Below are 15709 nucleotides of genomic sequence, written 5' to 3'. Positions count from 1 at the left end.
CCCCCGGGCTCAGGCCCCTCTGTTCTCTCCCCGCTTCTCCACCTGCTTTTCTTTAACGCGTTCCTCGTTTCTCCTTTCCTCACGCGCCCCCCCCGGGTCCCTCCTTCTGCCCCCTCTGCCCGGGCCGTCCCGCTGTCCCCGGGCAGGGCGTCAGGAAAACCGGCTCCTGCCTTCCTTGCTGGGAACTCGTTGTCCTGCCAGGCCCCGCCTGCCGGGCAGGGGTGACTCTTTGCCTGGTCCTGGGAGCACCTCTCTGGTAGCACCAGCTGGTGCATGGGGTCACCTCCTGGCTGTGGGAACTGGTTACCCGGTGAGGGGGGCACCTTCCAGTAGGTGCTAACTGGTTACCTGGTGATGGGGGCACCTTCCAGTAGGTGCTGACTGGTCTGGTTGCCTGATTCCCCCTCATCCCTCACAACAGCCTATGGAGGCTCAGTTTTTTAGAGAAGCTGTGGGACTTCCACATGTTTCCTGCAATCCAACTTAGACCAAAGCAGGATAACCCAGCCAAGCATCTCTTGTCGTGTATCTCTCTGCTCTTCTCGTGGCTTTCCCAGAAAAGCCCTCTGGACCCTTCCCCCTGTGAAGCTGCTGCTTGGGGGGATTCATTCCCCACGATCTCTCCAGATCTCCTTGGTCTGCTCTCCCTCACCAACCCTCACGTCTTCCCCCAACACCCCTCTAAGAGCAACATCACCTCAGCCCCCCAGGCTGGAGCAGAGGAAGGGCTTGGACCCAGCCCAGGCTTCTCCATCACTTTCATCTTTCAGTTCCCTCACTCTGAACTACAGTTTGGTCGTAAAAGCTGTTACTGTTTCTTTCAGACTGTGTAACTTGAGGCAGATCTCATGTGCACCCCAAAACTTCCTTAGGTCTCTCAATGTTCCCTGCAGGTGGGAAATCTTCCCTCAGCTCTTGCTGCTGCTGTGTCTCTGCTGCCAGGCCCACGTCTTGGCTGGGGAGAAGTGGGGACATTGACTGGCACTTTTTTCCCCTTTTTTCATCACACCTTCATGTTGATCCTTTCTGCCTCCTGGATGTGCTGTCAACACCCAGGGATGTTCTCATAGCCTTTCTCATCTAACCATGAACCCTCAGGCCTGAGAGCCACTTGCTCCCAGGCACTTCTGTCTCTACGTGGCTGCTCCATTACTTGGAAATAATTTTACCCTTTTAATTGTCCCTCTAGTTTCTTATCAACCATTGTTTCAGGTCACCTCCCTCTGAATCGTGGCAGTGGAGCTCTCATTCCTCTGGCTGCTGTGGAGATACTGAACTCAAATGTGCCATGGCCACCATCTCTAGGCAGCACCTCAGCAGAAATATCCAAACCCAGGCCCCGTGTCCAGGACCAAGTTCAGGGCATGAGGGGCTGGGGACACTCTGGGGTGTTATTTGGACAGGGAGACTCTGATTTCATTTCTTCTGTGCTTGCACCCCCATGATCTCCTGTCACACAGGTGAGAGTTGCAGGGCAGCCTGTGGTGCCACTGGTGGCACTTCCCACGGGGTGCCTGGGATCCTGATCCACAGGGATCCTCTCATGGAACAACCAACTTGTTCAGCAGCCACGATTCCAGGCAGCTCTGAGCTTCCTCTTCCTGTGGGCTTCACACCTGTGAGTTAGTGCCCGACGCCTGCCTTCTGCTGAGCTGATAAACCCCTGGCAGTGCCCCAAAGCTTGGGTTTCCACCTCTTCCTCAGGCTCCTACTGCCTGTGCAAAGCTCTGTGTGTGTTTTGCCTTTCTAGTTCCCTGCTGCCCTGTTGTCCATGGAGCTGCTTGTCCCACCTGCTCATTTTCTACTTCATTTTGCTAAGAAGTCTTGTCCTCTCCAGAGAGCAAAGCCCTCCCACACTGGTGCATGATCTCCAGGGCCTTTTCCTCAGCTGTTGCTTCTTTTTTGAAAGCATTTCTTGGGGAGCAGGTAGTGGTGGAGTGTCACAGAGTGTCACCAGCCTGTGGGCTTGGTGGTTCTTTGCCATGTGCTGCTCTCTGCACGTCATCAAATCCCCTCTGCTCCTGGGAGACACCAGTGAGGAGTGAGCAAAGGAGCTGCTTGCAGAGATGAGGACTCTCTCAGCTCAGAGTTGGACAGTTCTAGAGCTGCTCTGTTATCTGATAACAGATTCTGTTGTAGATAACAAGTTCTCCATGAGACAACAATGTGCCCTGGTGGCCAAGAAGGCCAATGGTATCTTGGGGTGCATCAGGAGGAGTGTGTGCAGCAGATCAAGGGAGGTTCTCCTGCTCCTCTGCTTGGCCATGGTGAGACCTCCCTTGGAGTGTTGTGTCCAGTTCTGGGCTCCCCAGTTCCAGAGGGACAGGGATTGACTGGAGAGAGTCCAAGGGAGGCTGCAAGGATGATGAAGGGACTGGAACATCTGTCTGATGAGGAAAGGCTGAGAGACCTGGGGCTTTTCAGTCTAGAGGAGAAGACTGAGGGAGGATCTAATTAATGTCCATAAATACATGAGGGCATCAAGAAGGCAGGACAAGCTCTTGTCACTTGTGCCCTGTGATAGGACAAGGGGCAATGGAATCCAACTGGAGCCCAGGAAGTTCCACCTCAACATGAGGAAGAACTTCTTTCCTGTGAGGGTGGCAGAGCCCTGGGACAGGCTGCCCAGGGAGGTTGTGGAGTCTCCTTCTCTGGAGACTTTCCAGCCCTGTCTGGATGCCTTTCTGAGTGACCTGCCCTGGTTTGGGTCCTGCTCTGGCAGGGGGGTTGGACTGGATGATCTTCAGAGGTCCCTTCTAATCCCCAACATTCTATGCTCCTGTGATGCTGCAGATGACTGAGAGCTTCCTGAGCAAAGAAGTCAGCTACGTGGTGTCCAGCAACAAAGAAGCTAAAAGAGACAGAGCCAGGGCTGGGACTGAGAAGTGGAACAACGTAACCTCAGGAGATGAAAAAGCCATGAGCCTGATGCCTTCTACCTCCAAAGGAAATCATGCCAGACCTCACCAGAAGCCACCAGACAAGGTAAGAGCTATAAAAGTTTAGGGCACCCTAAAGTTTGGCCTGAGAGATCTATAGAGTAGAACCTGGGACCAGTACTGGAAGTGCTGTTCCTGCTCTGAGCAGGGGGTGTCTTGCCCTGGCTGGTCACGTTCACACCCGTGTTCCTTGTGTCTGCTCAAATGTGTGTGTCACACCTTTGGGCCAGCAAACAAGGAGATCTGCTCCAGTGGCAGAGGAATGGTGGGCTTGGCTGGCTTCCCAAGGGAGAAGGCAGTCCTGCTGCTGCAGAGCTGCATCTAGAAAAGGCAGAGGAATGGGGACAAGATAAAAGCATTTCAGGCTGTGCTCACAGGCAGGGCAAGGCCAGTGTAGCCAGGGAGCAGATCTACCAAGGCAGCTCCCAGGAAGGGATTGGTCCAGTTCACTCTGCTGGGGCTGGGAGCTCTGGGCAGTAGTGCTTGTGGCCAGAGCTCCAGCGTCCTGCACTGAGTGCTGGTGTCAACTGGGAGCTGGGACTGGGAGAGCCTGCTGTCCTGCCCAGGCACCTCTGCCAGCTGCAGGTGGGAAGCCTGGGCCTGTGCCAAGGGTGTCACTCACCCACAGCATTTGTCTCCTGTCCTTGCTCACAGTGCTGTCTTACAAAGAGCTTAGCCTGTTTGCTGGAATCCTTGGCTCCCAGAGGAGCCCTTGTTCCCAGGAAGGGCCAGAGAGGCTGTTCCTCACCCCCCAGCCTGGTGGGACATGGCAGGCAGAGCTTCCCAGCTGCTCTGTGCCTTCCTCCTGGCTCTGTGCAGTATTTGTGTTCAGTGCCAGCCTTGGCTGAGCAGCTGCTCAGTAGACCCCAGGGGTGCCCCTTAGATCCCTGGAAGTGCTCAGTCCTGCTTTGGAGATGAAGCCTTGGCCAGACTCCCCTCCCTGGCACGGTACCCCAGCAGCCCTCCCATTGGGCTGCCAGGCTGCTCTGCACCTTCACACAGCTCTTGGCTTCCCTCTCTGCAGGCCCTGATCAGCAGGGGGAAGGAGCTGCTGCAGAAGGCCATGAAGAATCAGGTGAGCAGCCTGTGGATGGGCTTTTCTCCAGCTGGGTGTGTTCAAAGGAGTGCTGAGCAATGCAGAACCAGGGCCAGCCCCTGCTCCAGAGCCCCTGCCTGCTGAGGGGAGCAGAGCTGGGGGCTGGTAAAAGTGTGAAGCCATTGCTTGTTGTCCTCGTTAGAGCCAGGATGAAGCCAATTTTCCTTTTATTGATTTTGTTTTGGTTTTTTTCCTTCAGTAAGCTCTCTTTAAACTAGAATATTGTGCAGTGCTCCTGGGCACTGTCCATGGGGCTGTGTCATCTGTCCATGTTTGTACTTCTTAGGCTTCTCCCAGGGATCTGGGTGCTCAACACAAGAGAATTATTGACATCTGACTTATTGTTAAATTATTTTTTTAGCCTAGAAAGGACTAAAGCCACATAGCTGGGGCAAAAGGCTTTCCTGCAGTCCTTTCACTGATGTCACAAGTGTCCCAAACAAACTCACTGCCCACTTAGAAGGTCATGTTGTGTCAGGGATTGAAACTTCCACCTAGATCGTACTGTTAATTTGGGGTAGATGGAGCCTTTCCTTCTGTGCCCTGCTGTTAATATCAGCCATGCAATGCTCTGTCAGTTGGGCAAGAGGAAAATATGTCTCAGCTTGGGTTCTGAGCTGTGTGTGGCTCATGATGTCACCCCTGCTCTGAGCTGTACTTGTCAAACCTCTGTCTGGGCAGGACCCCTGGGGTGGCAGCAGCATCCTGGCCAGCGCTCGCCTGTGGGGCATCCAGATCCTGCACGTGGATGGTATCCTTGTCTGGGGGCTGACATGGGCTGGGGTGGTAGTGAGGGATTGCTGAGGGAGCTGGAGGGAGACGTGGTGCAATGAAGGTGGTGCAGGAGAAGGAAGACGTGGTGAGAAGCAGGTGGTTCCTGACTGAGGCTGCCATGGCCCTGCTCGTCTCTGGCTGCCCTTTGAGACCTGGATCTGCTCCTGTGTGTGGAGCAGCTGCTGCCACAGCAGCCAACACTGACTGTGCTTAATAGACTGAAGCTGTAATGTTAGAAAATGTTAACAGCTTCATCAGTGCACTAATTTGTTCCAAAAAGACCATTTTTTTACTAATTGACCTGGATGTACAGATCATGCTAATGGCAGGATTTGGTTGTTTTTAATTATGAAAGGCTGGTGTTTGAGGGTCTGTGCTGGTGTTTGAGGGTCTGTGCTGGAAGGCACTTCCCACCTCGATGATGAATGGGGAGGGGGTGACAGGAGAGACAGATGGTGAAACTGCTGCTAAGAATAGGTCTGGAGTAAAAAGCTCCTGAGTGCCCCGGTGACAGTGACATACAGCCCTGGCTGGGCCTGTCTGGCTGCGGTGCAGGGGGAGCTGCAGTGCTCCCGCCGGCCTGTGGGGCTGGGAACACCAGGCTCTGTGTCCTGCACGGTTCCTAACGGGGCCTCACCCTGCAGAGCTCAGGCTGCCTCAGCTCTGCTGCAGAGCTCGGGCGGTGCTGCCTCTCCCAGCGCTTCCTGGGGTGGGGATGCAGTGGGGATGCTCCAGGGCAGCAGCTGGAGCACTGTGTGTTTCTCCTGTGGGTGAGGGGGTTGCACTGGTGCTGCAGGAGGGTCAGCTCAGCTTCTCCCCTTGAGTGGTGGCTCCTTGACATCCCCCTGCACAGAAATGCTGTCACATGCCCAGCAGCTGCTCCGTGCGGCCTCGGGAGCCAGGAAGCGGTGCCAGAAGACAGAGGTAACTGCACTGTGACCAACTCCAGGTGCTAAGGACCCCTCAGCAGCTCTCAGCAACCCTCCCAGCTCCTCTAGTTCTACTGGACAAGCCAGGAGGATGTCCCCATGGTTTTCATCCAACACTGGGCATTATAATGCTTCTGTTTATTGATGAAGATGTCAAACTTCAAAGAACTTTACCTTTTTTAAAGTAGGGGTAAAACCAGAGGAGAATGAGGCAGCTGTTCGTGATCAACCTTACCTGTAGCACAGCCTTTGGCTTGCAAGGCACTAAGGGTAAAACAAAGATGCAGTTAGTGCTTCTGAAGTGGTTTTTAATGTATTGGAGAGGTCAGTGGAAAAGCATGGCACAAGAAGAGAGAGTGGCAGCCAGCATGTCATATTTAAACTCCCTCTAGGTAACTTGGGAGACCAAATATCAGGGGAGGGGACACAGCCTGTGATGCAGGAGCTCTGGAGTGGTGAGGCTGCTGTAACCTCAGCTGGCTGCTCTGGGATCAGCAGTGATGGTTCTGCCTGTGCTGGCTCCTGTACTGAATGTGTCACTTTTTCCTTTAGGTGAGATGCCTTGCATCTGGATCCAAAATTCACCAAGGTAGGCCTGGAAGTTGTACTCCTGTTCAAACTCAGGTGCTCAAAAGACACCTCATTTAGAATTTGAAAATCCCTCTGAAACTTCAGCAATCCAAAGCTTGCCAACTGTGAAGGCAGTTCCTCATGAACAGTTTCTGTGACTCCTTCTCTGAGTCTCCTGCAGCCTCCTGGTCCTGCTGAGGATGCCTTTGATTTCAGGCAGTGGTTTTGAAAATCCTGCCAACAGTCTCCACATCCCATCCCACAGCTCCCAGAGTCCTGAGGCACCCAAGAGCTGTGCTGCTGGCAATGCATGTTGAATCCACTCGCTCAAGCCAAGTCTTGAGGAATATTGTGTTCCTCACAACCCCCTCACTGCTGTTGGGTTGAAATGTACTGCTGAGACTCCAAACTAGGGATGATGCTTCCCAGAGAGAAGGGAAGGGGGAAAACCAGGTCTTCATCTGCAGTCCCAAGCAGAGATACAGGCTGGTTGGAGAATGGATGGAGAGCAGCCCTGAGGAGAAGGACTTGGGGGTGTTGGATGATGAGAAGCTCAACATGGCCCAGCACCATGTGGTGATCCCAGAACCCACCCGTGTCCTGGGCTGTGTCACCAGCAGCGTGACCAGCAGGGCCAGGGAGGGGATTGTCCCCTCTGCTCTGCTCTGCTGAGACCCCCCTGCAGGGCTGGGAACAGCTCTGGGGTCCCCAACACAAGAAGGACACGGAGCTGTTGGAGAGAGGCCAGAGGAGGCCCCAGAGATGCTGGGAGGGCTGGAGCAGCTCTGCTCTGGAGCCAGGCTGGGAGAGTTGGGGTGTTCAGCCTGGAGAAGAGAAGGCTCCAGGGAGACCTTAGAGCAGCTTCCAGTGCCTGAAGGGGCTCCAGGAAAGCTGGGGAGGGGCTTGGGACAAGGGCAGGGAGGGATGAGATGAGAGGGAATGGATGAAAACTAGAGAAGGGGAGACTGAGGTGAGACATGAGGAGGAAATTCTTTGGTGTGAGGGTGGTGAGAGCCTGGCCCAGGTTGCCCAGGGAAGCTGTGGCTGCCCCATCCCTGGCAGTGTTGAAGGGCAGGTTGGATGGGGCTTGGAGCAGCCTGGGCTGCTGGGAGGTGTCCCTGCCCATGCAGGGGGTTGGATGTAGATGGTCTTTAAGGTCCCTTCCAACCCAAACCAGGCTGTGATTCTATGAATTAGACAAAAGCCAGTTGTGATACTGAGATTAGCACCAGTGACGTAAGTTAAGTTGTGACTGGTTTGACTGGGGTGTGAGTGCTCAGGAATATCTCGGAGCAGCCTTCAGCCTGGATTCTGCGTGTGACACTTGGAAGGTGATTTTCCAGTTTGGGATAGGGAAGGTGGTAAAAAAAGGCTTGAAAAGCTGTCGGGTGAGGCAGATGATCTGCTGCAAGCTCAGAGCTCTTGGTGGTGGCACATTGTGAGCCCTGCCTGGGGACTGAGGGTGACAGATGAGCCCTTTGTCACAGCTCAGCACTGTGCCATGAGAGCTCAGGACCTGAACACCACTCTGAGTTTTATCTGGGGCCCTAAACGGGGCCTTGGCTTTAGAAGTGCTAAACATTTGGCAGCGTTTACATGGCAAAATTGATCCTGGACTGAAATAGCCACTTGGGTGACGTGGCAGCAGATTTGCTGCCAGCTCAGGGTGAGGCTGGAGGGACCCACGAGGGGACTCAGCCCTTCTGGAGCGTGAAGCTAACGTTTCTTTGGAGAAGGCAGCAAGGAGTGTGCCAGGATCACAGGCACTCAGGACACCTCGCCCTTCAGAGGCAGCTGGGGAGGCAGGAGAGGTTGGATTTCAGGGTCAGGCAGGTGCCCAGTGCAGGCACCTTGTGTTGGTTGGTTCCTCAGCCCAGTCTGTGCTCAGATTTCCAGGCTGAGCATCACGTTGTTGCTGGAGCTGAAAGTACCTCCAGGAGGGACCTGGCAGCCTCTTCTCCCATCCTGGCCCTGAGAGCCTGTTCCCTGAATGCACTGCTGAGACTTTCTTCTGCTCCCTTAATGTACATTATGGCTCTGTGGGAAGCAAAGCTGCCGTGTGTCCTCCCCAGGGACCAGGTGAAGGCCAATCCTGCTCTTGAGTGGTGCCTCCTGCCTGGCTTGGCCCTGCAGCACCTTGGTTTGTCTCCAGCAGCTCTTATTGGTTGAACTTAACTGTCCTGGCCTGAGCCATCCTGAACTCCAAGCTGTTGTGAGAGGGTGAAAAAGGTGCTGGAAGGGTTGATGTAGAGCCCTGTGCTTGTGTGGTGGCTGCTGCAGTATGTTTCTTCTAAACTCTTGTGCTCGCAGAGAGCTGTGCTGGGGTGGGTGACAGGACTTGAGTCAGAAGTGGAGACCTGGGGTGGGGCACTGGCCAAGACTGAGTAGACATCACAGATGCAAAGGGCTTGGCTGGGTGGTCTTTCCAAGGTGGGAACAGTCCATGGTCGGGCTGTCTAGGGTTTGGTCACACTGTGGAGGAAAGGACTGTTGTCAATCACCCAAAGAGCTGTTTTGGCTGCCCTGATCCATCACTTGGCATTGCCAGGTGTCAGAAGTACCAGTGAGCTTGGCTCTGCTGCCCAGTTCTGTTGGGGAATGAATGAGTCAGTGGGGAATTTGGCCAGGACAAGTCCTAACCAGCTCTCTTTCTAGCAGGAAAATTGAAGCCCCCTTTTCTGAAGGTTGAAGACCAGAGCAGGTAAGTGAGGTCTTTCTAAATATCATACCCTAAAGCCCCAGGAGCTCCCAGTGAGGGAATCCTTTACTGGTTTTATTTGCAGTGAATATTCTATCCCCAAGGTCTTTTCTGAAGACCCTGTTACACACCAGCAAGTTGGTTCTCTCCAGGAGGCAGAGTTTGGAGAAACAATCCAGGTGGCTCATATGTCAAGGGGGGCAGTGTGTTAAAGGAGACTTGACAACAGAGTTTCTTTCCTTGCTCAGATTCTGTTTGTGATCCTCAGCAGTCACTTAATCTGCTTGAGCCCTCTTGACATGAGGAGAGAGACCGAGACACAAGGTCAGGGCCTGTAACTTGATTAGAGCATCCAGCACCAGGGGATCTGATCTCCCTGGTGTTTCTAACAACTCTGTAATTCAAACAGTATCCACAGCACTAATTGATTATTCTGAAGACAACATTTTAAGGCATCTGTAGAGTCAAATATTAGGTCTGACATGCTCATGCAATAAAGTGTGAAGGGAGAGGTGTGGTCTAGAAACCCAAACCTTCCCCTGCTGCTGTGTAGCTCAAAGTGCTGCACTGGCTGCTGCTGATGCCCCCTGGGGCAAAAGGGGGGTTTTTAGCTGAGCAGTGAAGCCTGCCTGCTGCCCACCACATCCCCCCATCAATGCTGGAATGAGGAATCAGAACTGGGAACGAGGTTTAGTCCTTCTAGTGAGAAATGGGCAATCAGTGGAACAGCCAAATGTCCCATTGTGAGCACCTCAGAGGGAAGGACAGCTCTAACCATGCCATCACTGCCCCAAGTCTGATGTCCTGATCTCCTTTCAGGCAATTCCGACCCTTCCATCACCAGTTCAAAAGCTTTCCTGACCTGAACTTCCTGGCACCCAAAAGTTCCAGCCCATTTGAGCCTCTGAAGAGCCTCTCGAATCCTTGCAGGGCCAGGTAGGTTGGAGCTCCTGCTCAGGTTTTTAACCCAACTCCCTTGCTAACTGCTGCTCTCCTGGTTCCTGGGATGTAGAGAATCTCTTTCCTTCTGGATGCAGTGAGAGGAGCCCTGCAGTGGGTTCCACAGCTGTAGGTCTAAACCAGATGCTAAGTGGGGGCAGGGAAGATTCTTGCTGTTCCCTTGCAGGGGTGCAGAGGGCCCGAAGCGCAGCGAGGTGGAGAAGAGCCCCCCATCCACCCTAGTCACTGTGCCAAAGAAAAAGAGGGGATTCTGTGAGTGCTGCCAGGAGACCTTTGAAGAGCTACAGAAGGTAAAGGCTCCCCTGGGAACTGGGTCCTTGCAAAAGTTATGGGGGCCACTCAGTGGCTTTGTTAATCATGTCATGTCTGTGACCCTTTGGGAAGGGAGGCAAATTGCTGCACCTGCAGCCTCTGTGGTATCTCATGGATAAGAGCCATAGTGTTATCTGTGCCCTGACCTCCTGGCCTGGGCAGAAAATAGTTTTGAGTTTGGAGCATGACATGATCATCTCTGGGGCTGGGAGGGCCTCAAGGATCATCCCATTACCTGACCTGTAAGGTGGGAAGCCATGGCAGGCAGGGGGCACAGGCTGGTGGAAAGGGTGGGAAGGGGGTTTGTTATCTCCTGGAAGATGCCAAACAAAGTGGCTTTGAGCCTGGTCTTTGGTGATAGATGTATTTGGAGCCCGAGTTTTCACAAGCTGCTGGATGCAGAGCTCATGGGGTAACCATGGAGCACCCATGGGAGCACTGGGGGTGGCAGCGCTGCCTGTGCTGCCCCATCTGCTTCCAAACAGTCCTACCTAGTGAGGACACTGTTTGTGTGCCCTCTGCTCTGTTAGGGGGTGGGAAGTGCTGTCCCTGCACACTGACCCCCTGTGAAAGGTAAGTGTTGCTAAAAGGGTCTCTGCCCCATTCCAGCACCTCCAGAGCCCCCAGCACAGGCAGTTTGCACTGGACGACTCCCAGTACGCCCCAGTGGATCGAGTCATCTCCCAGCTCACCAGCACCCTGGGCCAGCAGGCAGCCAGGTAAGTCTTTGGGAATCTGGTCTGTCCTTCAGGCCAAAAGCCACGTGGTGCCACGTGGCACACATGGAAATGGAGCCTGAGCCTCTGTGGTGCTGGGGCCCATCTTGGGATAAGGCAGTGGGAGCAGGGGCTGGGGCTGATGGCAGGACCAGCCTGGCACCTGCCAGGCAAGGTTTAGATGAGCTGTGGGAGATGTTCTTCCTGAACTTCTGTGGCTTCTCTGCTTCAGGGAACTGAAGGGAACTAGAAAGGACAGCTGGGCTCATCTCTTCTGTCCCCATGTGATACAAACCCCACTGCTCTTTCTGTGCCCAGACCTTGGGCTGTTGAGAAGATCCCTTGTGCTGCCCATGTCCTTTGCCAAGAGCAGTGTCTGTCTCTGCTGAGCCTCATCAATCTCATGTTTCTTACCAGCTCCTGAGCAAGGGCTTCAAACACTCTGGGCTGCAGAAAGCACAATGTCTCCTGGGGGGAGGGTGCTGCTAGGCCTGGAGACACTGAGCATTAACTGATGGTTCTTCTCAGAGTGCCTTGGTCCTGCCTGATGGATGAACACTCAGTGCCTCAAGACCAAGTGACTGGAGGAATGGAGATGCTGCCAGCAGAGCTGGGAAAGGAAAGGGAGCAGCCTGAGCAGTGTGTCGTGGGACTGGTGACTGATGCAGAACAGGATCCTGGCCTGGAGAGCAGGGACAGGGTCAATAAACCCAGAGGAGGGTGGGGGCTGTTGGAGAGCTGCTCTCAGGGGCTGCCTGTTGGAGCAGGGCTCAGCAGGGGGGTCTGTGCAGCAGGTGGCACCACAGAGGGGTCTGTGGTGGGGGACACAGACCCAGCCTTGGCTCCTGACCCAGGCTGGGGTCCTGGTGTCCCAGCCACTCCTGTGGGAGAGGTAGTTGCTTCTTCATCTGAGCTTTGCAAGCAGCAGGTGCTGGGGTCCATCAGCCAGGCACAAGCACTTCCTACCCCCAGGAAACGTCTGCTCTCCTCCAGCCAGAGCACCCAGCTGGGGAAGAAGCCCAGGCTGGAGCTGGGAGGTTTCCTCTCCCTGGATAAGCAGAAGGTGGGGTGTGGGATGGGTGGGCAGGGCACAGGACAGGACTCTGAGGCAGTGGTGGAAGCTGGCAGCTTGCCCCTGAGCACACAGCTCTCCAGCAGGCCTCAGAGCTCCCTTGGCTTGGCCTCATGCCCACAGGGGAGCCCTGGGGACCCCGCAGCACGGCCGGGTTCCCTCCCAGCTCTCTCTGTGGGTTTTGGTCCCTCAGAGGCTACTGGAACCAGCACTGGCAGCCAGCCTGGCTGGGACAGAGCAAACCTGGGTTCCCAAGGGATGCAGCTTGGAGGGGACAATGGAAACACACCCAGAAATGTGAATAATCCTAATCAGGAGGGCACAGGGAGCAGGACCAGCTGTCCTCCTGGCTGGCTGCCCTCTCCAAAACTGCCTGTGGCTGAAGCCAGATGTAGCTGCTCACTCTGTGTCAGAGCAGCAGAAAAAACAGCACCCAAACTACCTGACCTCCCAGGCCACAGCCAGGAGCAGGTTCCCTGCCCAGGGCTCCTTCAGCCTCTTCCACACAAGGCCCAGGCTGATCATGACTTCAGCAGAAGTTCTTCTGAGTCAGACTGGGATGTCCAGCTGCTCTCCACACTGACGGGCATCCAGGACAGCAGGATCCAGCCTGTGGACAGGGACTTGCTCCAAAGGACACATGTCAATGTGAGGGACAGTGGGTATGAGTCTCAGCTCTGCTCTGTCCTGAAGCAGAAATCAGAGCTTGCCAGGGCAGGCAAAGAGGACAAGAACTGCTGGAACTGCTGCACAGAGACCAAAGGAGCTTCTTTCCCCATGTTTGAGACCTTTTTTTGGCAGCTGGACTAGTTAAACCCACTTCCTGGCTGTTCCCGGGGCCCCTGGGGGGAGCTGGGAGGTGGCTGGAAGTTGTTTACAAGGGCTCCCTCCCTGTCGGGCCCAGGAGGTGCAGCTGGAAGCAGGAGTGGGGATCATGATGGTCCCCAGACACCACAGACCTGGGCAGCTCCTGTTGAGAACTGATGGGTGATGTGGTGGTTTCACTGTCCTTGGCTGCAGGAGGGGCTGGGATCTTCCCTCCTCTCTGATGTTCAGAGCTGGTAGCTTCCTCCTTCAGTTCCTCACTGGGCTGCTGACAACATGGTCTTTCTCTGGAAGTCTCTCTTCAGCTCTTTGCCCTTCAGACTGAGAGCATCATCTCACCCAGCCTTTGGAGGTTGAGAGGTGGTGGAGAGGAGGGCCCTGGGGGTGAGATGTGTTCTTCACATGGTTTGGGGTTTAGTTGGATGTCTTTGAGTATTTACAGAGGTTTGTAACTGGTCCTGAGTTGGAGGTTTTTTTAGCAAACTTTTAAACTTTTAAATAAATTGGAAGATGAGATCCTGCTCTCCTGGGTGAAGCTTCTCTGGTGACCTCCAGCTCAGGTGACTCAAACCTGCATGAAATGTCCATCAGTAGAGAGAGGCTGGTCCTGGAAAGAATCTGAGGGTGAGGGTGGATGCCAGGCTGACCATGGGGCAGTGGTGGCTCTGGTCACATCACATCCCCCTGGATGTGGTATGCCCTTGGAATGTGGTCAGGAGGCTGCTGGACCCAGCAGAGGGGTGGCCATGTGTGGGGTGGCCCAGGTGAAGAGGGACATGGAGGAAGTGGAAAGCAGTTGGTGGAGACTCGAGCTCACCTGGACACAGAGGTGGGCTGGGTTTGTCTTGCCAAGAGGAGGCTGAGGAGGGTCTAAAAGCAGCCTGTGACTCCTTGAAGGGCAGTCCCAGGTTGGCTGGACCCCAGCCCTCCAGTGGTTCCACATGTCCCAGGCTGGGGCTTCCAAGGGGAAAAGGAAAGGCTCCTCCTGCCCAGGAGGGTGGGACAGCCCCAGCCCTGAGCAGTTGGGTTCTGGCTGTCCGTGGACATGTCCGTGATTTCCAAGCCTTGAGTGAAGGACAAACCATCCTCCTGCCCTCAAGGCTTGGCAGGCAGCCCTGAGCAGTTGGGTGGGGTCACCTGCTGTGAGCAGGAGGCCAGACTGGAGACACCAGAGGTTCCTCCTGAGCTAAGTCACTCTCACAGCAGCCAAACTCTGGCTCCTCTTCACCTGCTGAAGATGCTGCACAAGTTATGAAGGGCTGGACAAAGCTGCTGCAGGAGCTGAGCAGCCCCAGGCCTGGGGCTCTGCTGTGGGCATGTCCCTGGAAGAGAGGTAACACAGGCTGGGTGTACCAACTGGCCACTATCCTGGTGTGCTCCATCTTCTGGAGGAAGTGATGGGTTCTGTGCCCCTCAGACAGCTGAGAGGTGACCTGGTCAGGAATGGGTCCCTCCAGCAAGGGTGGTGGATGTGACCAGAACTCCAGGTGCTCAGCTGTGCCCTGCAGGGACAGGGACATGGCAGTGTTGTTCTGTGGAGGCAGGGAGGTGTTGGGAGACCAGCTGTGGGGCGAGGATAGGTGTCCTTCACCAAGGTTGGCCCTTGAGTGGAGGGGAAAGGGGGCTCTTGTTGCTGCGTGGCCCCTCCCCATGTGGTGGTCCTGGTCTTGGGGACTGTAGGAGCTGCTTTGTGGGGATTGTTCAAGCCTCAGGTCAGGTGCTCTTGCTGGAGACACACTTGCTGTCCCCTGGTGTAGACCTCCTCCTCTGCAGGACCTGTCACTGTGAGGCTGAGGACCACGAGGAGTGACCTTACAGACCTCCCTGCAGAGCTGCTGCTGGGTCAGTTCAGCCATGTGTGGTACCACGGGTTCCTCACCTCGTTTGCTGCCTTTGTGGGTGAATCATAGAATCCCAGACTGGCTTAGGTTGGAAGGGACCTTAAAGATCATCAAGTCCCACCCCTGCATGGGCAGGGACACCTCCCACCAGCCCAGGCTGCTCCAAGCCCCATCCAACCTGCCCTTCAACACTGCCAGGGATGCACCAGCCTGGCACGGGAGGGGCTGAGCCAGGAAGGGTAACACAAAATGGGTCAAAAATGTTTAAAGGGGGAACGAGTCGACCTGGGGGAGGATGAGGGATGTGAACTGGGGGCTCAGACTCCCAGCTTGGTCTCTTTGGGGAAGTTCAAGGGTGGCTGGCCTCTGGGATGAGCTGGGGGCTACCCAAGCTCATTCTCCATCCCTCATCAACCCTACCCTGCTGTGGGGCACCGTGGTGGCTGAGCTGTACCCCTCATCCCTGGTCAAATGTGGGCAGGGTCTGCCCCTCACCAACCCCAGGGACACCCAGCACCCCCTGGGAATACCCAGTGCCCCTGGGGACAGCTCTGAGCAGCCCCTGGGGAGTTGGGGTCAGTGCTAAAGGGTCTCCAGGTGGTCCCTGTCCCAGCCCAGGCCCCATCTGTGTAACAGGGGGGACAAGTGCCAGTCTGTGCTGGTTGGACTCTGTCACTGGGGGCTCAGAGCTTCCCTGTGCCCCAGGGCTGTGCCCTGTCCCCCCATGAGGCTGGGTGTTCCCCCCCCCATGCCCAACCACCCCACCCTGCATCTGCAATAAACAGGATTTTTTGGGGACTTTTTTCCCCCCCCAAAAATGTTCCATGATCCCCAGGTGGGGAATGTGGTCTTGCAGCACCTCCTGAAACTGGGGCTCCCCAGGAGGGGGGGGCTGTGTTTCTGTTGCTCCCTGGCTGCGGGCAGGGGGCACCTCAAGGCCTCCCCCCCAGCCCGTGAGGGTCTAGGACACCCCCAGG

General features: G+C 55.4%; 1 protein-coding gene across 1 annotated transcript in view; it reads right to left on the bottom strand.

The window, feature by feature from the left end:
- The window catches only part of CCDC43 (coiled-coil domain containing 43), a 6929-nt gene extending 6654 nt beyond the window's left edge, over window positions 1-275 (bottom strand). The window contains exon 1 of the mRNA XM_010008874.1: window positions 84-275. Within this exon, the coding sequence (XP_010007176.1) occupies window positions 84-275 (192 nt within the window). The remainder of the gene's footprint in view (window positions 1-83) is intronic.
- Window positions 276-15709: the final 15434 nt, after the last annotated feature.

Source organism: Chaetura pelagica, unplaced genomic scaffold (genome assembly GCF_000747805.2).
Source record: "Chaetura pelagica isolate M959 unplaced genomic scaffold, ChaPel_1.0 scaffold542, whole genome shotgun sequence".
Taxonomy (NCBI): Eukaryota; Metazoa; Chordata; class Aves; order Apodiformes; family Apodidae; genus Chaetura; species Chaetura pelagica.
Note: the sequence above shows the minus strand (reverse complement) of the source record. Positions and strands in the feature narration are given on the sequence as shown.